General features: G+C 45.8%; 2 protein-coding genes across 6 annotated transcripts in view; one reads left to right on the top strand and one right to left on the bottom strand.

The window, feature by feature from the left end:
* NDEL1 (nudE neurodevelopment protein 1 like 1) overlaps nucleotides 1–9,421 on the top strand; it is a 36,905-nt gene extending 27,484 nt beyond the window's left edge. Inside the window, exon 9 of one of the 3 annotated variants that reach the window (XM_046675211.1) lies at nucleotides 8,583–9,421. In XM_046675211.1, coding sequence (XP_046531167.1) covers nucleotides 8,583–8,679 — 97 coding nt within the window. In that variant the 3' untranslated portion in view covers nucleotides 8,680–9,421. Of the gene's footprint in view, nucleotides 1–3,146; nucleotides 4,413–8,582 lie in introns of those variants that run through there. The other 2 variants (XM_046675213.1, XM_046675212.1) reach the window with 2 other exon arrangements.
* Nucleotides 9,422–11,096: 1,675 nt separating this feature from the next.
* The window catches only part of MYH10 (myosin heavy chain 10), a 144,952-nt gene continuing 130,635 nt past the window's right edge, over nucleotides 11,097–25,413 (bottom strand). For all 3 annotated transcript variants that reach the window (XM_046675209.1, XM_046675210.1, XM_046675208.1), the window contains exons 34-41: nucleotides 24,791–24,952; nucleotides 21,072–21,200; nucleotides 18,049–18,137; nucleotides 16,998–17,121; nucleotides 16,707–16,915; nucleotides 15,210–15,318; nucleotides 13,643–13,815; nucleotides 11,097–12,765 (exon numbers count right to left, since the gene is read on the bottom strand). In XM_046675209.1, the coding sequence (XP_046531165.1) occupies nucleotides 12,621–12,765; nucleotides 13,643–13,815; nucleotides 15,210–15,318; nucleotides 16,707–16,915; nucleotides 16,998–17,121; nucleotides 18,049–18,137; nucleotides 21,072–21,200; nucleotides 24,791–24,952 (1,140 nt within the window). In that variant the 3' untranslated portion in view covers nucleotides 11,097–12,620. The remainder of the gene's footprint in view (nucleotides 12,766–13,642; nucleotides 13,816–15,209; nucleotides 15,319–16,706; nucleotides 16,916–16,997; nucleotides 17,122–18,048; nucleotides 18,138–21,071; nucleotides 21,201–24,790; nucleotides 24,953–25,413) is intronic.

Below are 25,413 nucleotides of genomic sequence, written 5' to 3'. Positions count from 1 at the left end.
GTGGGATTGAGTTCTTGCTGTTACCCAGGTCTTGTTTTCTCACAGCAGGCACTAATGATAATGGACCCTTCCTCTGTGGGGACTCTCCCTCTGCTCTCACTCTTGTATTCCCGAGGTACATTGGAATGGTAGTTGGGGATGTGTATAAGATCTCCCTTACTTTGCAGGAATGTACATTTCAGTTTGCAGAGCCTGGGCTGGACACTAGCTGGCTGGAGCTGCACTGAGCTTCCGTTTATCCATCTCACTAGGGAGGCCCAGGGTCTGGAGTGTGTCTACCTGTTCTCCAGAATTAGCCCCAGCCCTCTCTCGTCCTTCTCTCTACCGCCCTCTCAGGTGTACTTGTCCTTGCTTCTTTGATGGATTTAGTCTCCATGCTTTATCTCTGTTGTGTTAGATTTATTGTCCTCCTGACTGACTACCTTTAAACATTCGGTGGTTCTTTTCCCCTTTTCGCTTCTGCTGCTGCCATTTTACAATTGACCTTGGTACCTTTTCTTAGCCAGATTCTCTATTTTCCAGACTCTTTCACTAGATTTTGATGGTTAAGACCATGAAATTTCATACCTTCTGGAACCTTTTTTGCATAGATGATTCCCAGATCTGGGTCTCCATCCCTGCCCGTTCTCTCTCCACTCAGCCCTGGGTTGTCCACTGGGACATTTCCCTTTGGCTCTTTTGCTGCTCCCTGAAACCAAATGTGGTGAGTATGGAGGTGTTTCTTCTCTTGGAAACCTCTCCCCACTGCGCACCTTTGCAGTTCCCTGAAGGGACGTCACCAGACTGATAATTCCACCTATAGGGTCAGCTTTCCTCTCCCTCTGGTCTTTTATTTCCCACTTCTCAACTCACAGGAGAGGTGCTAGGTGAGACCCTGGCAGGTTGTGACTCTCTTTCACTCCATTCAACCTTCAGATCAAGAATTCCCATTTCCATCCACACAGAGAAATTGCTTATCTGGTTTCTTGTTCTCCCTTTATATTCTGGATTGCACTGCTTATTTTTCCCATGAGAGCTGACCTGCATTGGGAGCACCAAAGTGGTTGCTTGCTGAGGGCTGTCAGGTGTCCTCTGACCAGAGGAGACTGGGAAAGGATAATGGCCTAGGCACCTGGAGGCAGGTTGTGGGCCCTGCTGCCCCATTGACAGGCTCATGGGGTGAGCTCGGGTGAATGGCTGGACCTTATCTTGCTTTGGTTCCTTAGCTGTATAACAATGGGGATGAACTTGACTTTCTTTAAAGATCCATCTAGCCTGAAAATGCTGGAATCTCAGTTCTAAACTTGTGTGTGGAGCCATCTTCACAGTTGCTGCTTTTGCACACCCCTGTAGAACAGGTGCCAAGTCCTTGTTGGCACCCAACAGTATTCCCTTTCTGCTGAGTTTTGGGGGCTGTCTGTAGTACAGCTTGCCCTGCCTGCTGCCATGCTCTGTGAGGCTGGGAATCTGATGTTCACATGTTCAAAGCTGAGGCCATTTCTGAGGCCTGCCTAGTTTTCCCTGAGGTTCTAGGAGAGGCAGAACTTGGACTAGCCAGACAAATGACAGATGGGGCTTATTTTATGAGGGTGGCGCTGGCGTAGAGGATATGGCTTCTGCCCCCAGCTGAGGCACAGGCATATAGCATTGGGAGAATGGGGAGGGATGATTGAAAGTTTTCAAATGTGGTGAAGCTTAAATGTCAGACCTCCCTCAGCCCAGAAAGAAAAGGGGAGATCCCGGGTGTGCATCACTGAGGCAGGAGGAGGTACAGCAGGGAGAAGTTACTTTTGTCAGAGCCTCTCCTGTTGCTCTTGGCCTGTGGGTGGACAGCTTGCTTTGAAACTCAAAATCTACGCTCCGAGGTGAGTTTCTTCAGACACTCACTCTGTTTCTTCAGAGTAGTCAAGGGTCATTTGTCAAATCTCTCTGCATGCCTGTTGCTCTGAGAGGCTATACTCACCTCTTCAGTCAACAGTCATCGTTGTGGGGAGAGTGTCTGCATTTTTTTAAAGAACTTCTCTCCATTAGTCTATATTCAACTCCCTGGACCCCTGTGATGAGTAAGTTAGGGGGGCAGCGGTGGGCATGCGTGGTGCAGTGAGGCCCCTTGCAATTGGCTGTATCTCCCAAGTTGCTGGTGGGACACATTTTCTTAGGAAGTTTGTCGGGATGGGAGGGCTGATGTGGCTTCCTGAGAGAGGTTCCAGGCTTTGCTCTCCCTCCCTCACGGCTTCCTCGGCTGCGCTGCCAGGTGGATGGTGCTGGGTGGGGTGCTCTGCATTGCTGGGCCTGGGTGCTGGGTCCTGGCTGCAGGTGCTTGTGTTGGGCTGGGCTGGTTGCTCATGAGTCTGCAGAGATGCCTACCCATCCAGCTTTACTTGCTAAATAATTTTTAAAAGTTATTTTTCTTGCCCTTATTAAGATATTCATATATATTGTAGGAGATTTGGAAAACCATAAAAAAGTATAGTCAACAAAACTTTCCCATGTCCCAGAGGGAAAAAAATAATTATTGTTAAATTTTTCTTCTACAACATATATGATTTTATGTCCATATGTATGTGTGTGTATATGTATTCATGTGTGTAGCCCCACACATTCTAGAGTTAGCTACATAGATAGCAATGTCTATATAAGGAGCAGTAGTCTAGAATCTAGAATATATACCACTTTTTTTTCTTCACATCATTGAACATATACAGTTTGGTGACCTACTTCTTTTTCCATCTAGCATTAATTACATTGTGAATATTTTCCCATGCTGTTAAAGAACTCTGTGGGATATGTTTTTAATGGCTGTATATTTCATCACTTAGTTGTAGCATTATTTAGTTAGCTAGTTCCATACTGGCAGATATTTAGACCTGTTCTATGGGGAAAAAAGTCAGGGCTGTGGCTGCAGTGGCTTGTGTGCTGAAGTTGCCAAGAAGGAAGCACATAGTCTCATTAGCCCAGGACCACTGAATTCTCAGGTCTCTAACCAACTGATGCTTTCTAGGCAGCCACTCTCCCTTGGGCCATCAGGATTCTACTGTGGGCCAGGAAGAGGAATAGTTCAGAGAGGAAATGAATTTCTTGCTGTGTGTTGAGTGATTTTAAATGACAGTCTCTCTTTCTCTCCCCCTCCCCTCCCCTTCTCTTCTCTGCTCTGGTCACCCCCACAGGGCAGTAAACGGCTTTGACCCAGCTCCTCCTCCTCCTGGTCTGGGCTCCTCGCGCCCGTCGTCGGCACCGGGTATGCTGCCTCTCAGTGTGTGAGTGCCCGGCCTCCAGGTGGGGGCTCCTGCCCCCTCCGACAACCCAGGACACCCACGCCTCACCCCTCGGTGCCTGGGCCCAGGCTGTGCCCCTCCGCCTGCCTCCCCATGGCTGGCAGAGGGCAGGCTGCATGCAGTGGCGGCTGCTGGGCCCTGCCCAGTCCCAGGACTCTGCGCGATATCAATACTGGCTATTTTCTCTTCTCGCCGTAGTGCCGTTGGTTTCACATGATTGCACTTTTGTGGGTCACAAGGTGATACATACATGTATTACTTGGTCAGTGGATGCAGAAGTACCCATTCATCGCACCTGCCTCATCGCTCCCACCCTGCTGTACTGATAGGATTTAGTTGTGTTTAGGACATTGCAGATCTTCTAGAAGTTCTCCCCCAAATCAGGTCGACGTGTGCCCTCCTCCTGAGCTTCCACTCAAGCATCTTCAGTGCTCATGATCATGTGTCCCCCAGCCCATCCCCCACAGTTTGGGCCTGTTGCTGGTAAAGAGTCAGGAAGGTCATTGAATTAGGGAACAGTTTCTGCACCTTCTGATTTTACTTTAGCAGTTATCATTCCATAGACTTTCCTCTGAGAGCAGCGAAATGCCCGTCTGAGCCCCAAATGGCAGGAGCCTCCAGGGCCTGGGCACACACAGGGCTGGGCCTCTGTGCTGTCTCCTCCTCCTCCCTGTGCCTCAGACTCGGGATGGGGGGTGGTGGCAACCTCCTCGCCAGCTTTCTGGTCCTTCAGTTAAATGACATCTTCAGAGCATTTTTGTTTTGTCTTCTGAGGGCCTGTCCAGTTGTGTTAGGAAGGGTTGAGTGGCCTGATTCCAGGAGCTGGCTGGTGCCAGCTCCTGGGGGGCAGACTGACCATAAGTGGTTGTCCCTGTGCATCCTTTGATTACTCTCATGCTGCATTTACTGTTTACATTTGTTTTATTGTACATAGGTTTGTAAACATTATTGCCTAAGATATTTGTATATAACTTGGGCTTTGTAGCTTTTATTTATTCAGAACTCATATGGCATGTTAATGACTTAAGATGGTGTCCTACTCTGGGCAGCTGTATAGGATCATCATGTGGTTAAAAAAAAGAAAATACTTCCCCTCAAAAAAATCTTTTAATGTGGAAACAATAAATTTCACAGAAAAAAAGGATTGCGATTGCTTTATTGAATTTCTGCCATCCTGTGAGAGAAGAGCTGGAGTTACAAAGCCAGGTTCAAATGTCGCTTCTGTTCTGACATGGGACATGCAGATGGACAGCAGCTGTCAAATGGGGCAATGAAAATTCAGGCAGCCTCAGGAGATGTCTGCTGCACTGAGCGAGCATTCTCATGCTGATTCTTGGTGCTGGTTTCTCCTCTTAGTGGTGATTTCCAGGAACAGCATGAGAATGGCCCAGGCCCCACTTGTGAATCTGGGAGGGAGGACCTGGACTCGGAGGGAGGCAGCTTGCGAAGTCACGGAGTGACCGCAGTGGATCCAGGAGCTGCTTCTCCAGCTGTGCTGCCTTTCTTGACATGTTGGTGTTCTGAGATTACAGGTTACGTGGGTCTGGGCTTCTCTCCTCATCCCAGGTTGATGCTAGCAAGTGATGTTTGGTAGCAAGACACAAGTGACTGGGCTTGAGGAACGTGTAAACTGGGGTGTGTACAAGCGTCTTGGCTTCTGAGCACTGATTGTGACCAAGAGCATGAATAGTGCAGTTAGTAGTTTTAAAACCGTGAGTAAATGAAAAGTAAGTGAATCAAATTCCTAAGTGAGAAACTTTAAGTAGAATACATTTTCAAAAATTCCTTTCGTCTGTTAATATGTGGGCAGTGATGTTTTCTACTTGAGGGTCCTGGAGGTTTTGTTGTAAGCTGATTCCCCGAGGGACACTGACAGTGGTATGGGTGCAGCGCTGGCCGTGCAGTTGAAAAGAAAACGCGTCTCTGACAGATGGGCAGCAACACCCGGCTTCTTTCCCAGCCATCATCGGAAGGACTGGATTAGATTGGGCCTTTAAACATTTAGCAGACCTCTTTGTTTAGGCAGGACTCCCAAAGCTAAAACATGACAAGCAGAGCTACTCTATTTAGAGCAAGGATGCGTTCTGGAGTCTTGAATCCTGTTGCTGGCTCCCCAGTGATTTCTCAGTACCTTTCCAGCTGAATACTCCTGGGATCATTTCATCCAGACAGTTCTGTCAATTGTTGTTCCATCAGTTGATGGCTGGGGAAGGGGCCCTGGTACAGGGGACCACTTGTCATTCACTGGGTGTCACCACTCCTTTGGGTCCAGGAGAGGACTGGCCAGGCCCATGAAAGGGCAGCAATATGCTGCTGGGCTTGTTTCCAGTCCCTTCAGGAGGAGAGCTCCACATAGTTTTGGTGTTTGATAGCTGCAGCAGCCCTTGGCATATGACCCCATGAAGAAGCTCATTGACTTCCCTGGCCTCATTTTCAGCTTTCTGTTTGAATCATTTGGTTCAAAATGATACTTTGTACGTGTTGAGTGGAGCCTTTGCTACCTGGCATGAAGGTTGCTATTGTTTGTCTGTCTCGCTCAAGATTGCCTGTCAGCCGCCTGCCTCTGAGCGGGTTCTCTTCCTAGGCTGCCTGATGCCCAGGTTTGCCCGGCTCTCACGGAAACCTTCAGGAATGAGCCCTCGCCTGAACTGGGTCCCTGCATGGACGGGGCTGATCTTCCAGGTGGTGGAGGACAGCCTCTTGCCTCCAGATATTTTCATCTCACCATCCATTCCTATCTCTGGCTCCTGAAACATCTTCCTGCATGAGAGTAGGAGTCAGTGCTCCACTTTCCGTCTAGAGTGGCCAGAAACTACTCCACCAGCTAAGAGCCAGAAGCCAAAGCTGGGATTGTTGAGTCACAAGTGAGGCATGTGAGAACTAGACATAGGTGACCTGAGAGCAGGGTGAGCTGGTTTCGCCTCAGTTTACAGAAGAGAAAGTGGGCTCAGAGTTTAAGCCACTGGCCTGAGCTCACACAGCCAGTTCATAGAAGAGCCGGGATTGGAAATGAGCTTGTGTCTTTCTCTCTACTCTCCAGCTTTCCAAACTTGAGGCCTCACAGGCTTTGACTCTGTCTTGTGCCCCAGGAGGTGAGCCGACTTTGAGCGCATGGCAGTGGTGAGCTGTGGGGGCTGGCACAGCCTTTGCAGCAGGAATATGGTTCATCCACCCTTCCTCCTCTCGCAATCCTGCACTCGTTGAGTGTTGACTCTGCTTCTCTCAGAAGTTGTCCCAGAGACGCCATTGGCATCTCCTGAGAGTCAAGGTGGCGGCTGGCCCCTCCGAGGAAGGGAGGTATCCTGCGGTGGAGCCACAGCTGTAGGGAGCCCCTATAGCCAGATCTGTCCCGCCTGGCTGAAGCTGAGAGCAGCCAGCCTGGCTGCTAGTGGGACGGCCAGAAAGAGGATGGGTCCAAGCACTCAGTTGTTTTCACTGTTTGCCTAGAAGATGCTAAGAGAAGCCTTTTCTACATTCCAGCTTGTACTTTATGGATTATTTTTCTCTGTGTATTTGCCCCAAATGTTGAAACAAACTGAGAACACTAGCTTGGCCTTTAAAATATAGGTGTTAGTTGATTCTTTCCTAAAAATGGGGGCGGGGGGAGGCATCTTTGTAAATGATTTCCTAAAACTTAAAACATCTTATCTGAAAACTGGTCCCATGATTATTAAAAATATGATATATGGGAATATAGTAGCCCTTTTTTAATTTTAAGGGAAAACAAGAATTTGAGTAAATATTAATATAATAGACTTCCTTTGTAAGACAGTGTATGTGAAGAGGCAAACAACAAAGCTTACAGTGCTGGTTTTGGGGGACCAAGTGGGGTTTGTGCCATGTCCCTGGGGTTATGATTTGGAGTCATGCTTTGTCCTGCTGTCCATCTGCAGCCACAGGAGTTATGTTAGTGTTTCCTGCCAGCTCTGAAGCCTTTACCAAGGGAAACAGCATGCAAACTGAGCAGAAATTTAACTTGTTTACTTGTGGGTGTTTGTAATCAGGTGCCACATTTGACTGCTGCCCCCATAAAGTACGGAGATCCTGCCTGGGTCATGATTTGCAGGTGGAGGCCTGGAGGAGGGTGCTGGGCCAGCAGGCCTGGGCAGTGGGTTTTCTGGCACATGTTTGGATAAACAGTCAGAGGAACGATGTCCAAATTAGCTCAGAGCCCTATTGCTCCCTGTCAGGAGATGATGGAGCTAAGAACCACTGTTTTTTGGTTCAAAAAAAGTGTTTTAACTAGGAAAAAGAATCACCAAATCACACTGTCACCTAGAATTTAGGGGACTAGGTACAATTTTACAATTATTGGTGTCACTAAATTATTCTCTTGTAAGTCTTGAATCTAACAACATGATAAACTATAAAAACTCTTCACTTTTCCCTATGTTGGTAAGAACAAATAAAGTCAATTTCAATAGCAATAATATAAATGTCTGATGGTAGAGGAATGGTCAGGATGACTTATCAGCTGAACAAGATATCCTAGAGCTATTGAAACATAAGTGTGCAGCTGTGCTAATATATGGGAATGGAAATGACCAATTGAAAAAGGACACAAAGTAGATGAACATGCTAATTACAGCTTTATAAAAAAAAAATCAGAAGTGAAATTAAAAAGATACAAATAGTTTACTATTTGTGGGTTCTAAATTTTTCTGTAAAGTTGCCCAAATTCTTTTTTTTTTTTTTTCCAGGGAAGATTTTCCCTGAGCTAACATCCATGCCAGTCTTCCTCTATTTTGTATGTGGGTCACCCCCACAGCATGGCCGCCAATGAATGGTGTAGGTCTGTGCCTAGGAACTGAACCCAGGCTGCCAAAGTGGAATGTGCCAAGCTCAACCACTAGGCCATAGGGCTGGCCCCCCAAATTCATTTTTTAAAAGTTGAAGCAATGAGACTGAGTTTCTTTCACTACCCAAGTTGGCATGAAGACCTGTGCCGAGAAGTCCCAAGATTTGAGCGAGTAGCACAAGGCAGGGGCTCCCTGACCTGCCAGATGACCATGGGTCACACTTGGGAAATTTAAAATACAGATTCCCCAGAGCTCTACCCCAGCACCAGCCTAGTGGAGACAGTACTGCATTATAAGACACATTTATTTTGTGAACCATTAAGAACAATGTGCCCGTTAGAACTATGAAAATGCTTCCCATTTAGACTTTTTATATTTATTGAAAGAGCTCTTTTAGACTTCTTTAGACAGATTTTCATATCACACTTAATTCATATACAAAAAGGAAAATGTGAGTCCTAAAACATCACATTTTGATTCTGACGTTCTGAACCACGTTTTGACCCAAAGTTGTCCGTGTTTTCCCAAGCGATGTCGTCCTCTGTGCCGTGGTGAGCATTGGAGATGCAGCATTTCTGAAAAGCATATTCCATTGTTGGCTCCAGAATTTTCTTCTAAGCTGCTGATACCCAATCTGCAAGATCTGCTGCTGGGCTTTATTGACCTTACCAGGAGGAGTCAGGCAATGACAACCACACCACAGCTGCCACCTGCTGACAGCAGTTGTGAGATGCACGAGTTTACACGTGTGAGCACATGGGCGTCTTAGTGTCGGGGCAGTATGGTACTTGGAAGGAGGCAGCGCTCTGCTTGGATGTTTCAGTCAGACCCAGTGTTTAATCATCTCCTTATGTCAGATTACATCTTGAATAAGCTTCGTGACATCCAGTCAGTGGGGATGGAGTCCATTATTGGGCTACTTTGAAAAAATAAACAGACCTCTCTGCCATAATGAATCAATGTTAATTTCTTGTCTCAGTAAGGGTGAAGGACGTGGTCACACTTTCTGCATATGGTACATAGGTACTGAAATTACAGTTAACATTGTCTTTGAAAATTGGCATCATCCTCTCAATATACCCTTATCGATAGTTTCATATTAGATTTCCAACAAGAATCATATGAGACGCCTCACGTGATTTGCTAGATTCCCGAATGACAGGTGGCTACACAAGGAACTGGACTGCCCTGTATGGTCCTGACAGCTGGCACAGGACATAGCATTCTAGCAAACACCCTGAATTTGGGAAAGCTCTTGGTGTCCCTCTGGGAGGGACAACAACTAGGAAGCCTTTGTGGATGGGGACTCCCTTTGGGTCTCAGCCACAGGCTTCACTCTCAGACCTGCGTGGAACCAGGAGGAGAGGAGCCATCTTCTCTACTTTCTTAAGATTCCAACCTATGGCCTTTTCTGGCTTGATTTTTTTTTTTGAGGCGGTGGGGGTGGGGCAGGAAGTGATGCTTCCTGGAATTTGACAACTGTGACCTCTTTTCTTCCCCAGTCTCCACACAGCTCTGTGTCCTGGCAACATTGGCTCTAGGAGGAAGGGGCCATGGGTCATTTATACCCAGAGGCATAGGGAGAGCTGGCTGTGAGAACAGTTACGTCTTTCAGCTCATGCTTCATCTTAGTTGAGGTTTCCAGGGATGGGGAAAATTGGTGACAGAAAGGAAATGTGACAGAGCTCTAGTCTTTCTGATGTCAGGGTTTCAGGAGTATGTCCTCAAGCCAGTCAGGCCTAATAGGTGTGTTACCCTTACCCAAGCAATTTAAAATAATTCTTTGGAATGTCTGCATTAAAAGGAGTGCCTATCATATACCAAGGCCAGACTGAGCATTTAAAGTATACATGTCAGCTCCGAGTTAAAACCCAACAGAGCCTCATCTCATCTAAACTTCATTTCAACGAAGGACAAGGCTTCCTCAAGTCTGGCCTGAATTCCTCCTCACGATGGACCACACTCCTGCTGGGTGGAAGCTAGCTGGCTTGAGTCTTTGACACACTCAAAGCCCATAAACCATCTTCCTGGTGCTTTAAATACCCAAGAAAGGTTTTATGAAGTACCTTGCCTTAGGCTACAGAAGTGGTGGTTTGTTTCCTGGAGGAGGGTTCCTTCTAGTTAGCATCTTTGTGGAATCATGTAGATTATATGATTCTCCTGATAGGCTGAGTTGTTGGGAAACTGACATTAACACCAGTTAAACCAGCCAGCAGAGAAGAATTCTTTTTGAGAAAAACGAGCCTCTGAATTCCACAAATACCTGGACTAAGATATTGAGAACAAGGATGAGAACACAGGTGAAACACCGTGACTACGACTTGCCATCTCTTGGGTAGTGACTCTGGAGAAAGGGAGCATGGTTGCCCATCTTTTGCGTCCCCACCACTGCCGAACAGCTTGGGTATATACCTTATACCACCGGAACCAGCCTAACCTGAGACTCACGGAATAAAAACCCTCAGCGTTCTTTACGTAATTTTGTGTTCCCTTAAGTATTTCTCTGCAGCCCATTCTAGTTGGTCTCACCACTGAATCCTTCCCAAAGCCTTTTCAATGCACATCCTGCCCGAAAATGTAGTCAGCAACTTCTTGGACCTCTTAACATGCCCTAATCCGGTAAGGACCTTCATTGGTTGGTGACCAAAACCCTCCTAAAAGCTTTATCCTGTGGCTCTAAATTGCTCCCTTCTTCCAGTAACAGTTGAGTCTCCAGCCCCAGTCCAGTGGCCCTTTCCTTCCAGATACTTCTACACACCGTGAGGCCACTGGTGAGAACAGGACTTGTAGCCAAGACTGCCCAGAGAATTAGCCCATCATCTGACAGTTTCTGGGAGCGCAGCACCCTCAGAAGAGGTGGGCCTGGCTGCCTGCATTTGCAGTCTGTGTAGCTCCCAACCTCCAATCAGATCACAGATGGGGAATCGAGAACAGAAGCTGAGAAAACAGATTCCATGTTTACATGATTATTCTTGTTTATTGAGGTCTGTTTATTCTCAACGGGTGCTTTTTCCTCCAAGTAAATAGAGCAGGCGTAAATATCTATAATGAATAAATTTATTGTCTTACAAAAATCATTGTCTAGAAATATGGGAATACAAGAAAAGATATTTGCAGTCAGGTGTCTGGTGGTCAACAGCCAGTACAATTCATAAGGGGGAAAAAAATCAAAGATTCCAAACCCACATGACAAATTCTTCCTAACAGATGTTAAAGCTTTTAACCCAAAAGGTTTGTGTTTTCAAGCACGTTGCAGAGGATCAAGGATTTATAATTAACACTGATTCATTGTCACTGAATGTTTATAATACCACTTTGACTAGAGAGGTACATGATATGAAGCACAGTCAAAACTTAATACATTAAATTGTTACAGAGGCAAATAATATATTGAACATTGTCTTAGTACTGTAGTGTCTAAGGCACTTTCTGTAATGTCAGTTTGCTTAACTATCAACCAAAAACAGAATGCTAAATGTTCACTGTAATACTGTTCAAAGGGAAGGGAAAAAGAGAAATGAAAAAGGATTCACATCCACTGGCATGTCAACATTCAGGCAGATGGCATCCATTCTTGAGGTGCGGTAAACCTCACTGACAAACTTGGAACAAGTCTCGGACACAAAACCAATATTCCCATTTTGGGCTCAAAGCAGCGGCTGAATTTGCAAGGTCAGCATGAAAGCCTGGCTGGCGTGGGAGGGCCTTCCACTAACTCCTGCTTAGGGGCCTGCAGCTGCTTGCTCCTGAAGCGAGGAGGAGTACACTGGCAAAGCCAGAGGGTTCAGGAGACCATCCAGAAGTCAACATGACGGCTGCCACCCGGGGCAGGAGGGGCCTCAGCTGCATCATGGCCACTATCCATCCTAGGCGCAGACCAGCCCTGGCCAAGGACAGTTCATTGAAGAGATGTGGGGACATCACCAACTTAAGGGAGATGGGCGTGGTAACCCCAAATGGATGCTGCTTCCCCCAATCCAACCCACCCCTCCTAATCTTTCCAAAGTCCCTTTCACAGTTTGCTCACTGAAATAGTGTTGATCATTATTAGAAGGAAATGAGAGATACAAGTGCAGTTTAGGTTCCACAATGTTCTAGGAGACTTGATGTGGCTGAGGAGTCAGGGGCCACATGAACACAGAACTAAGTTACCTGTCTGTATGACAGAGAGCATGCAGAGCAACTGAGCAACAACCACAGGGCTGCCCCAATAACCCAGCGACTGGCAACGAGGGTCTGGAGTTTGTTTGAAAAAGGGTTCTCTTCTTAACATGTATTATAAAATGGTCTCTTGATGAATATATGGAAAATAGATGCAATGATGAGGCAATCTGTTTAATATGTGTGTTTTGTGTATGTATATATATAAAAAGGGGAGCAATTGTACCTAAATCTGAAGCAGGATACAGTATGTGTAGGCTGGAAAGCCTTAAGACACAGTTGATCTTTCAGTAAGGAATCCCGAAGCTTGCCAATTTCCTAAATCTGTAGGAGGCCTCCAGGCAGGCTGGCACGGCGTGAGTTCCTGCATGTCCCACTGTATCGCCTCCACTGGCCTCCCATGACATTACTCTGACTGGGGCGGTTGCGTCTCATTGACGTCACTGGTTTTACTTTCTGTGTCATCATCTGACAGCTCCAGGGAGGCCCCCTCAATGTGCAGCTGGCGCCGGCCAGATCGGCTTGAAGAGAAGCTGATTGGGCCACCTCGCCTGGAGGGAACAGAAAGTAGATGTGTTGGTAAATACACAAAAACGTGGCTGTCAAGTTGTTCAACCACCTGATATGACTCCAGACTTCCAGATCTGCCCCTTCCCCAGGACACATGACCTTGGGTGGGTGCGCGGTCAGGAAAGGCCCTGCGCTTCATCCACCTCAAGTGGATGGCTTGACTCAACTTACAGCTGTGAGAGAGAAACGGTCAGTAAGACGGATTACGGTGAAGCTCTCCCTGCTAACCAAGGGCCAGCACTGCTGTGAGGGCAGACAGGCGCTTGGGCCATGTAAGGTCTCTGTTGCACATTTGTACTTTTTTTTTACAACCCTTAATGCTGTACAAAAGCAGTGCACAGACAGCATTTGGCCCGTGGGGCACAGTTTGCCGACCCTTGTGCTAACCTGTCCTGGGGAGAAACTTGAGCTTTAGCTCTCGCGTGTTCTGCCCTCTCCCTGGCGCACGTCAGATCCAGCATGGAGCTGAGGACTGGAGGAGGGCTGGTGGCGTCAGGTCCCGTGAGGAGCTCCTGATCCTGACCTCTCCTCACTGTGGACATCGGAACATGCACAGACACCTGACCTGGCTCTCTAGCCTCGTGCTGTGTATTCGCATAGTCCACTAGTGAATGGCAAAGAAAATGAGTGGGCCCATTCCTCTTCTCTTCTCCTCAAGATCTACTAAAGGTCAGAAATCCTGAACGGATACACAGGAGAGGTGATTCAAGAGCAGAAACGAGAAGCTGTACATGAATCTAAGTAAACAACTTCAGAAAAAGTCAAACTTAAGCCTACAAATGTGGCTGTCTTTGCAAGCTTTGGGTGTGGACTCTGTGAGACCCTGCGCCTCTCACAGAAGTCCGTGGGGTCACTCACCTCAGCCGGTTCTTCAGAGTGCTGACCTCACGGCTCAGGCCCTCGTTGGCCTCAGTGGCATCATCCAGTTCCCGCTGGAGTTTACGGCGAGATGCGTTGGCACGTGTAGCTTCTTCTTCTGCTTCCTCCAGCTGCCGTTTAAGCTGCTTCATCCTGGCGTTGGCCTTCTCCATCTTGGGCAAGTTACACGAACCAAGTCAAAACCAAACTGGTGAATCCAGATTCAGCACCACCGCGCCCTGAGAGTGTCAGCACAGCTCTCTGCCCCATCAGCCATGTGAGCACACGCATGTGTGTACACACACAGGCACATGTATACATGTGTGTGCACTTAAACACAAAGACTAGGCGCTAGTCTAAGGCCTTTTTGGTCAGCCTGCCATTCTCAGCAAAGCCCGTGTCTACAGAGCAAAGGAAATTTTTAAAAACTTTAAACCCGTATTTTCACCCATGAGCTTTGCAGAAAAATGATAGTTTAGTATCTTCACATGAGTGACCTATGGGATTGTGAAAGGGAATTGCTATTTCTACCAAATACAGAAGAGCCAACGATGTGGACAATCTCTAGCCCCAGGAGATGGACATTCACTTGTACAAGTCCTTTCAGTATGTGTGTTTCAGACGTTATATTTTGATTCAAGTACAAAGCCACTCTGGAAGACCGTGGGAAGTCAGCCTCCCCACTGGTTCATTCACTCCTGAGCCATACAGAGACTGGCCAGCGCCTGTAGGTCCAGCTCACGTCCACCCAGAACTGCCCTCAGTGCTGCTAGGCCCTCAGGGTGGGGGTTGGGAGAGAAGGCCGAGGTGTCTGAATGGAGCAGGGGAAGAAAAGGGAAGAGTGTGGGCTGAAGGCAGGGGAATCCCCAGCTCTGTCCACCTTCCCTCTCAGCGTCTGCAGCAGCAAATCTCATCATGGCCGAGGGGAGAGAGCGGTGGGAGAGCACAGCCACCCAGGCTGCGGTCACTGCAGACCTGACCACAGGTCAGAGTCCTGTTAAGACAGTCCCTTGATACTTAGAAGAATGCCTGGGTGCTGACAAGGAAGGCCACTCGGGTCCGGCAGGCAGTACATTTGTTTTCTAGTCAACATCTCCTGCCCTCACCCCTCCATCCAGCCAACAGTCAGTGACTGCCAACTATGCCCAGGAAGTGTTCTAGGCATTCAAGAGATGACAGTGAAACAGGAAGAAATCTGTGCACTCGTGCAGCGTACGTTCCAGTGGAGGAAACAGATGATAACGTTAAGGCTAAGTTCAGGCCGCATACTTCAAAGCCCTCCTGATGTGCTCTTGCCCACCCCTCCTCTCTGTGTGTCTGGCACACTGGGAGAACCCTGTGGGCCGGGGCCGTGTCCTAATCACTTCTGTACCCCCAGCACCCACGAGTGCCTGGCGGGAACAAGGAACAGCATGTCTGCTGAAATATCAGAATTAAGAGTTTCAAATAGTGTTTTCTTAATTTAGCTCGTCAAATGGTAACACTTGGCTTACTGGGCGTCACTCTCCTTGCTAAAGCATTTCTGAAGTGGAAGACACGTTCATCCTGCCCTGTTTTCTTCCCTTACCTGTTCTTTATACTGATCTGCATGTCGACGTTCATCTTCAACCTGCATGAAGATTTCCTTCAGCTTCTTCTCGGTACGACGGACTAGTTTGTTGGCAGCTGCTCGTTCCCTGTGAAAATGATCAATACACTAGTTTTTGCAGTTCTTGAAATGGTAGTTTGAATGGGGAATGTATTTTTTAAAGTCCTTTTCTCTGGAAGATAACATATGTTGGGGGGCTTTCAAGGACCTCTCCGACCAGAAAAACGTCATCATTAATATGGCCCAGAAACTTCTCCCTTCTGGTCAAAATATGGATTGCCTTCAATGCATTCTAATGCTGATGGGTACAGAAAGCACATTATTCCTTTGCATGTAGATATTAATCACTTTATTCAATGCTCCTCTGAAGATTAAATGTTCCATACAAGTTACCTGTCACTCATATTGAGTGCAGACTTTTTTTGAAGACAAAAACTTTAGCTGATTATTCTAATCACTTAAACTTTTAGCCTGGAAAACAAAACAAAACAAAGACCCAATTTATTAAGTGACTGTTTCAATTCAGAATTACTGACTACCTACTATGATGCTAGGGGCTATAGCAGCTAACATTGAAAAACAAATTAAAAATCCACCCACATTCTTGAGTTAGAAGTCAAACAAATCACCATGTTTCTAGACAGGCCTATATTGTCCCATAAGGAGGAGAGGTAACTTATTTGGAGAGCTCCATGGAAAATAGAAAAAGTTCTTTTGTTCCTCAACAAATGTTATGTAAAAATGGATAGCTGATGGAGTCAGATGGAGTCAGCTGAAAGGGCGAGTGATGTTAATTACAATAACAGCAAACAAGCCCTTCATTGTTTCATGTGAGTGTAGTGGAGCCCAAAGAGCGGAGTGGGAGGTGCAGGAGGCTGCGCAGGGAGGATGTGCTCTGTGCATGGGCTCTGCAGTTCTGGGCCCCAAGCTCCCCAACAAGTGGGTGAATGTGAGGGTCTGCTCTCTGGCAGTCTATGAGTCTGTGACTCTGATTGCTTTGTAAATGCCTGCCAAGAGATGTACCGTATTGTGCAGTTCCTCATTAATTTCAGAATGGTTTACTACAACAGAATGGAAACTCTTAAGCAATCTGCCTATGGGAGAAGGAAAGCTTTTATTTTTGTCATTGCTTTTCTTCTCTGCCAACAAATTGTAGCATTTCACATGATGCCACCAACTTGGGAAATCAACTTTGGGTAGAGATATAAACTATGGCACCTAGGAAGCCATGGGGCTCAGTATGATTAGCCCTCAGCTGAGTCCAGGAAGAGCTGACCAGTGAGCCAGGCTTCCCTGAGGGTTCACACCACCTTCTGTCTTCCACTCTGGTTACGGGTGTCCTTGTCACCTCTTCCCAGGCCATGGGAGCTCCCACAGGGCAAGGGGAGTGTGTCTTGTCTCTGACTCACAGGCCGAGCCTGGACCTGGGCTGTAGCAGAGACAATAAGTTTTGGTTTACGGCCGCAAAAACCTTACTTGGCTTCCTGCTCAAGCTGCTCCTCCAGCTGCCCAATCTTGGCTTCCAGGGCCGAGATGGTGGCCTTGAACTTGGACTTGACGGCACCCTCTAGCTCCTGCAGCTTGGCCTTCAGCTCCTTGTTCTGCCGCTCCAGCTGCTGGCGCGCATTGTCGCTCTTCTGGGCTGCACTGCGCTCGGCTGCTAGTTCTGCATTCAGTGTGTCCACCTGGGGAAGAGAGACAAGTTTAGTCACTCGTGCCAGAGGGGCCGCACAGCCCTTCCCAGGTCGGGGCTGCTGCGTGGGCCACCTGCAGCGTGGTCTTGCGGAAGCGGTCGTTGAGCAGCTCCATGTTGCTCTGCTCCTCTTCAAGCTCCTCCTCCAGCTGTGCGATTCGTGCCTCCAGACGCCGCTTCTCATCCAGCAGAGCAGACCTGGCCAGGGCGAGGAGGAGACAGCTCAATACGAGGCCTACACAACAGGGGGAAACTCAGGGGGGGGCTCCTCCACCCACCCTGCTGCTAGAAACTGAGCATCCGTCTTGATTTTTCTCCTTCCCCTGTACCCATCCCCCAGTCTGTCAACCAATCCTAGTGATTACACTTCTAAACATGCCACCCACTTCTCTCCAACCCCACGCCTGCACCCAAGTCCAGGTCTCATCATCTCTCGCCTGGACCACTGTGGCAGCCTTCCACTGATGTCCCTGCTGCCTCTCCATCTGTTCTCCACACACGCAGCCAGCGTCAGCTTTCAGAAGTGCAAAAAGATCCTGACTTGCCAGGATCGTTCCCTAGCTTAAACTATAAAGGTGTTTCAGTGCGTTGAGAGAAAAGCCCCACTCCTTATCATGGCATGCTAGAAGATGACCATGAGGAATCTTCAGTATGCTAATTAAATGGGGAAAGCAACTTCTTAACTGGAAAAAAGATGACTTTTAATGAAAAATGCATTCAGAGAAAGGTAGGTCTAAGGAATCTGCTTGCCAAACCTAATGAATTTGAAAGTGAAGATGTGCACTGCAAGGCTGTGCAGTCTTCGGAAACCAGGTTAGTTACAAATGTATTTCCTTCACACCTATAGTGGCCATTGACTGGCACAGGGGCGTGTGACCTGCCTGGGTCGCCCAACCAGCCAGTGGCCGAGGCAGTGTGGAGGGTCAGCATCTTGTGCTTATCTCTCCAGACTTTGAACAGATGAGCGAACTGACTACTGACTCCTAGATGCCAGATGACTCAGTGGCCTTCTCAGTGTAGTGAGTGTGCCCAAGGGGAATGAACGACAGGTGCCTGAGAGGACCAGTGGGGCCACCACTGATTTCGAGATGCCTGCCCCTTCCCACCTGCTGCCAGGAGACTCACTTGCCAGAAGCGCTGTTGGCGATCTCATCAGCCAGCTCATCTCTCTCCTGCTCAGCGTGTCGGCGGGCTCGCTCAGATGAGGCCAGTTCCTAAATAAATTTAGACTGTGATTTAAGCTCTGGATATTAACAGTTTCCTCAAGTGTGAAATCTAACAATGCCTGTAGGCTGCAGCCACCATGCTCCAGGCACCCCGTGTGTGCTTCAAGTTGCAATCAGAGTTGGGGAACTAAGCTGGCAAGTTTGCTGAAGAGAATCTGTTTGGGTGCAGGTCAGCCAAGTGCTGTGCTATGTCAACGTCTTTATACAAAAATGTCCACGGAGGGAAGTCCTAGTCTTTGTAAGGGCTTTTACTGTCACTTTCAATGTAAGAGGCAGCTCCATGCCTTAGAAAGTTGCTGTTTCTTAACCATAACCTGAACATAAACTTTATGCAAACCGAGCACTACAGCAATTCATGGTCTTGAAGTATCTTTCACGTATACATACAAGGGCTATAGTTTGGAGATCAAGTGCACCAGCTGGACAAACACTGAGTATCAAGGCACCAGAAAACAAGGCAGTTGTGCAGTGCAACAAGGACCCAGCTCAGAGGGGAGAGGGTGGGTGAGGGCGGCCTCGGGAGCTCAGTGCTTTGGAGAGCTGGGCCTCTGCAGTGAGCAGAGACGATGGGAGCCCCGGCTGACCAGGCTGCTGCGGTTCTGTAGAGGATGCTCGGAGAACTGGGCAGGGCAGGGGGATGGCCCTGTGCCCACCAGCTCTCTGGATGAAGACCTGCCTGATGGCTGCTTTTCTACAAATTTCCTTTGAAAGAAGATTTGCCACAGGAAAGATTCAGGGCACATTTCTCACCCCAACGGAGTAAAGACTGAGATCATATTCTCACAAGTTGAGAGCAGCATGACCTCCCTTATTTTATGGATGAGGAAACTGAGGCCCACTTGGAATAGTGACTTGCCCAACGTCCCAAGGTTTGTCAGCAACAGAAACTCAGGGTTCTGTCTGTCCGGGGCCTCTTCCCACCAGCTGCCCCTGCCGAAAGATGCCACATTTGGCAAGAACACAACGTGCAGACGCCTGAGGAGCTGGCTACCTAACAGGACTTCGCGTGCGCACTCTGCATGCGCACCTGCCTCTTATGTGCGCGTGCAGGGTGCAGGTCCTCTGGAAGGCACACAGAATCCTAACATGGGAACAGGGTGAGAGTCCAGCATGGGACGGTGGCAGGCACAATACTCTGGGCCTGACCCAAGGGCCTCTGACTAACAAATGCAGCGTAAGCATCAGCTCTACCATCTGGCCTCTGGTATTCCATCCTCTTGGGCCCAGCAAGGGCTCCTGTCCAGTGGCTGAGTGTGCTGCAGGCAGGCTGAGGGCCTGAGGGGAGAAAGGAGAGGACTCTGGGGCCTATAATAAGCCAGATGAACAAAGGCGTCTGAGGGAAGGAAAAACAGAGAAGAGAAGAAAGGGCAGGGCTAGCGTTCCAGATCAGTCTCTCCTCCTCAATGCAATGATCCCTCCCCTGAAGGTCTGAAATTAATACTTTCAGCTTTCTGAAAAAACAGAGCGCCCAGCTGCAGGGAGTACGTGGTACTTAGGCAACATCCCAGGAGCACTCCAGGAGGCAGGCTTCCAGGGCCTCATCACCTGTGGGGATGTCACTGATCAACTCTATGATGAACTACATAGATCTTGGACATTCTGCTCCACTGATGAACACAGATTCTTTTTAAGCATGCATGGAACATTTATAAAGACTGACCACGTTCTAGGCCCTAGAGCTGCTCTGCTCTCCACATTCTTCAACCACAATGCAATAAAACTAGAAATCAATTAAATAAAATAAACAAATGTACATTTGGAAATTTAAACATTTTAAAATCACTCATGAGATAAAGAAGAAACCATGACAGAAATTAGAAAAATTTAGAATTAAATAGCAAAAGCATGCCATATCAAATTTTGTGGGATACAGTAAAAAGAGTACTTAGGAATTTATAGTGTTCTATGAATATATTAGACAAGAGGAAAGCCTGAAAATTAATGAGTTAAGTGTCTAACTCAAGAAATCCAAAAAAAAAAATCCAAGTGAAACGAAGACAAGCAAAAATCAGTGAGAGAGAAAACAAGGATGAAACCCAAAAGCTGGCTCTCAGGGTCATCTCAGGATCTGCTCAGTGGTTACTGATCTGGTTTTTAGCTCCTTCTTTATTCCTGACACCTAAAGTTTCCTTTTCTTTCTTGTAAGCTCAACTTCGCGTTCGTCATTGTCTTTGGTAACATTTTATCCAGCGTTTCTAGGTGTTTCTATTGGGGGTTTGTTCATTTTAACTGATATTAACATTTCAAGTTAAGTTGCTCTTATCTTTCCAAGTTTGAATAAACTTTTGATCATCCTTTATTAATACAGAAGTTTATGTACACATTAAATATGTGCAGTTCTTTCTATTTCAATTATACCTAATAAAGCGGTTTAGGAAGAAAAAAAGAAATACATGTATTCCAGTGTGCCTTGCACTGATACAATTCCATGCTGCACGTAACCCTTCGTGAGTCCCTCTCCATGAGAACTTGTGAAAGAGGTGAGCGAAAGAATAATTGATTACAACATGATTCCCTTAGGAATTCAATGAAACATACTTCTCTCCCTTTAAGTATCAGATAGTGCCTCTGTGTAAAACAAGGCAATCTTAGATCACTAAGGTCAGAGTTAAATGATCCTGATGCTTACCAGCAGTGAATAAACATCACTCCCTTTTCCTACACATGAGAAAAAGGCCTGGAAAGTGGCTTGAAAAGTTACTCATCAGCTCCTCTGCCTTTTGCCAGGAGGAGGAACACAGATGAGTGGTGTAAGAGTGTGGCCGCTTTGCTTGATGAACTGAAGCAGTAAGATGGTCCAATACCATATTAAAAATGAAGAGTACAATTACACTAGGATACAAAGATATTATACTTATCTGATCTTGGAGAAATTTGAAGGGTAAATAATTGTTGAACAAACAGATGAAAAAGTAAACAAACCTCCTGCAACTGAAGGATTTCTGCTTCCAGACTCTTCAGCTTCTTTTCACTCTCCTTAGACTGAGCGAAAATCTCATCCCGGGATGCACGGGCTTCTTCCAACTCGCGCTGGTAATCCTTCATCTGAGCCTGAGATTAAACAGGGAGAAGGTGTGGGGGTAGTTTTCATTCTTAGTTTTTAAACATGTTATTTTTTCCAGATTATAAAAGTAATATACATTCATCGTAGATACAAAAGTATGTGGAAATGACAAAGATAGCACAAGGAAAGAAAACATTCAGACCAACATATAGATGCAGAAATCCTCAACAAAATAGTAGCAAACTGAATCCAGCAACATATAGAAAGTATTACACACCAGAACAAGTGAGATTTATCTGAGAAATGCAAGGTTGGTCTAGCATCCAAAATTGAATTAATATAACCATATGATCATTTCAATAAACACAGAAGCAGAATTTGACAAAATCAAACACCTTTTCAGTATAAAAATACTCAATAAACCATGAATAGAAGGAAACTTCTTCAACCCTGATTAAGGGCATCAATGAAAAATTGACAGCTAATATTAATGGTTAAATACCAAATGCTTCCCCAAGATCAGCAACAAGACAAGGATGTCTGATCTTGCCACTTCTATTGAACATTGTAACGGAGATTCTAGTCAAGGCAATTAGGCCAAGACAAAGAAATAAAAGATATCTAGATTGGAAAGGAAGAAGTAAAACTAGCTTGATTTGCAGATGATATGACCTAATATATATACAAAATCTTAAGGAATCTACTAAAAAGCCATTAGGACTAATAAACGAGTTCAGCAAGGTTGCGGGATACAAGATCAAAATATATAAAAACCAACTGTATTTCTGTATACTTTGAAGAGTCTAAAAATTAAGAACACAACTACATTTATAATAGCATGAAAAATAAAATAGGCATAAATTTAACAAAACATGTGCAAGATTTATATACTAAAAACTACAAAACATCATTGAAAAAAATTAAAGAATATCTGAATAAATGGAAAGATAACCATGTTCACGGATCAGGAAGACTTAATATTGTTAAGAGGCAACACTCCCACAATTGATCTACGGAGTCAACACAGTATCAAAACCCAAGCTGGCTTTTTGTTGCTGCTGTTGCAGAAATTGACAAATTGATCCTAAAGTTCATATGGAATTACAAGGAACACAGAATATCCAGAAAAACTGAAAAATAAGAAGAAAGTTGGAGAAGTTCCACTTCTCAATTTCAAAACTTACTACAAAGCTACAGTAATCAAGACTGTGTGGTACTGGCATAAGGACAGACACAGATCAAGGGAATAGAACTGAAAGTTCAGAAATAAACACATAAGTCTATGGTGAGTTGATTTTAGACAAAGTTGCCAAGACAATTCAAGGGGGGGGAAGAATAGTCTTTTCAACAAATGTTTTGGGACAACTAGATATCCATATCCAAAAAAATGGAGCTGGATCTATACCTCAAACCATATAACAAAAATAACTCAAAATGGATAAAAAACTTAAAAGTAAGAGCTAAAAGTACAAAACACTTAGGAGAAAACATAGGAGTAAATCTCTGTGACCTCAGATTAGGCAGTGGTTCCATATATGAGATAACAAAAAGTACAACAAACAAAAGAAAAAATAAACTAGATTCCATCAAAATGAAAAACATTTGTGCTGCAAACAATACCATCAAGTAAGTGAACAGACAACCTAGAAAATGGAAGAAAATATCTGGAGATCATGTATCTCATAAGAAACTCATATCCAGAATATATACAGAACTGGTGCAATTCAATAAAAAGTTGTTCATAGACAACTCAATTAAAAAGATGAGCAGAGGAATGAAAGACACTTTTTCCAAACAAGATAATGGCCAATAACCACGTGAAAAGATGTTCGATATCCTTAGTCATTAGGGAAATGCAAATCAAAACTACAATGAGATACCACTTGATACCCACTGGGATGGCTCTAATTAAAAGATGGACAATAGCAAGTGCTGGGGAGGATGTAGACAAATTGGAACCCTCATGCATAGCTGGTGGGAATGTAAACAGTACAGTTGCTGTGCAAAGGTTGGGCAGTTCCACAAAGTTAAACAGTTATCATATAACCTAGCAATTCTATTGATAGGTATATACCCAAGAAAATTGGAAAGCACATGTCTACACAAATATATGTGAATGTTTATAGCAACATTATTCATAGTAGTCAAAAAGAGGAAATAACCCAAATGTTCATCAACATGGATTAATAAATCCATGGTGCATGGATTAATAAAATGTGCTATAGCCATAAAATGGAATAGTATTTGCTAATAAAAAGGAATGAAGTACTTATTCATGCTACACCATGAATGAATCTTGAAAACATTATGTTAAGTGAAAAAAGCCAGTCACAAAAGACCATATATTGTATTAATCCATTTATATGAAATGTCCAGCATAGGCAACTCCACGGAGACACAAGTTAGTGGTTGATTGGTGCTAGATGTGGCAGAGATAGTGGGGAATGGGGAGCGACAGCTAATGGGGACAGGGTTTCTTTTAGGGGGAACCAAAGTGTCCAAAGTTAGTTAGTGGTGATGGTTGTACAACCCTACGAATATACAAAAACACTGAAAACACTTTAAATAGATGAACTGTATTGTCTATGAATTACATTTCAAGAAAGCTGTTAAATAAAATCATAGTAATGTAATCTATATTCTTTGTAATTAGCTTAATAACCCTTGCAATTAGCTAGTCAAAACAAAAATCTTTGTATTTAGTTTTTTAAACTGACTTTATGGAAGCAAATAAGTTACTCATAAATCTATTATCCATAGATGACTTTTCCTTCTAAACTTTTTTCTAAGTATGTACGTCTACATGTCTATATACAAAAATCTGTGCACAGACATGTGTACAGTTACAAACCGAGTTGCCCTACACTGTACTTTCCTTTATTCATTCAAGCCCTGCTGTCATTGCATAATCCCCATCATGTAAATGGCTGGCAGTCCACTTACATTTAGGTTGTTTCCGTGTTTGCTAGCATAAATAACACTTAAGTTATGATCTCTGTATACAACTATTTCTTCTCATCTTTATATTGTTAGAATAAAGTCTCAAGATGTGGAATCACCAAAGTCAAAGGAATGGAAATTTCCTAAAGCTTTTGTCATAACTGACAAACGTCCCCCCAGAGAAGCTGTGCCTATTTATGCTCCCATCAGTAGTATATGAGAGGGCCCACTACCTGCCCTCTCTGTGGTGATTAAATCAGCAAATGTGATGATTAAATCAGACTCACAGAACTAAAGGAGGTGCCACGTTCCTCTCAGGTGACCCAGAGGTGGCTGCATGTTTAGTTAAGCATCACCAGAGGCTGTTCAGAGCCTCAAGAGCATGCTCCCTGGTGGATGCTCCACCCGGGTGACTCCACCCCAGCTCTGTCCAGGTTTCGCTAAGTGGAGCCAAGCGCATCCTGTAGACAGTGGAGGTACACGTGCTATCTTTATGGCCTGCTGCCCCAACCCACAGCCAAAGGTGACAGCCCCACTGTGCTCTCTGGTGTGGTGGTGGCTCAGCCCTGAGATCGGTGGTAGGATGACAGGCTGGGCCCTGCACAGAGCTTTTCTCCCCAGTTTCACCAGTCACATCGTGCTTGATCTCAGTAGGGCCAGATGACACCAGCAGAGACTGATGTCTGGCTGCACATACCTGAAGTTTGCGAAGCTGCTTGATCACCTCATCCCTAGCTTTGTTTGCAGCCTCAATTTGAGCTTCCAGGTCCTTCAGGTCTATTTCCATTTTCTTCTTTGAAGCAACAGCAAGTGCCCGCTGTTTCCGCTCGTCCTCCAGCTCCGCCTCGAGTTCCCGCACCTGATGGATGGTACTAGGTTATGCCTGGTCATACCCTAGTATGTTCTCTCTCCTCCCAGAGAACAGACAGCCTGTCATGAGGGCTCTGGCTACTCTGTAGAGGTGCTCTCTGTTACTGCGCAGTTGTTAACAGAAAACCACAGTAGCTGAATTTTGTTCAAAGAGATCTTTAAACACCACCATGTGGCACAAACCACTTCCACTGACCGCTACGAGGGAATGTAGAGGGAGAGTCCCTGATGGCAAGCTCATAGTCTAGGTGGTACAACAAAACTCAAAGACATGAGACAGCTTCTTGGGGAAGTTTCCTCTGGGGACACTCAAGCAGCCTGTGGAGAGGCCCACAGGGAGGTGCTGAGGTCTCGGGCCAGCACCATCTGGGGGAGGCAGCTTGGATGTGGATCCTCCAGCCCCAGTCAGGCCTTCAGATGGTGCAGCCGCTGAGCCAAGTCAGAAATCTC

This window comes from Equus quagga, chromosome 11 (assembly GCF_021613505.1).
Source record: "Equus quagga isolate Etosha38 chromosome 11, UCLA_HA_Equagga_1.0, whole genome shotgun sequence".
NCBI lineage: Eukaryota > Metazoa > Chordata > Mammalia > Perissodactyla > Equidae > Equus > Equus quagga.
Note: the sequence above shows the minus strand (reverse complement) of the source record. Positions and strands in the feature narration are given on the sequence as shown.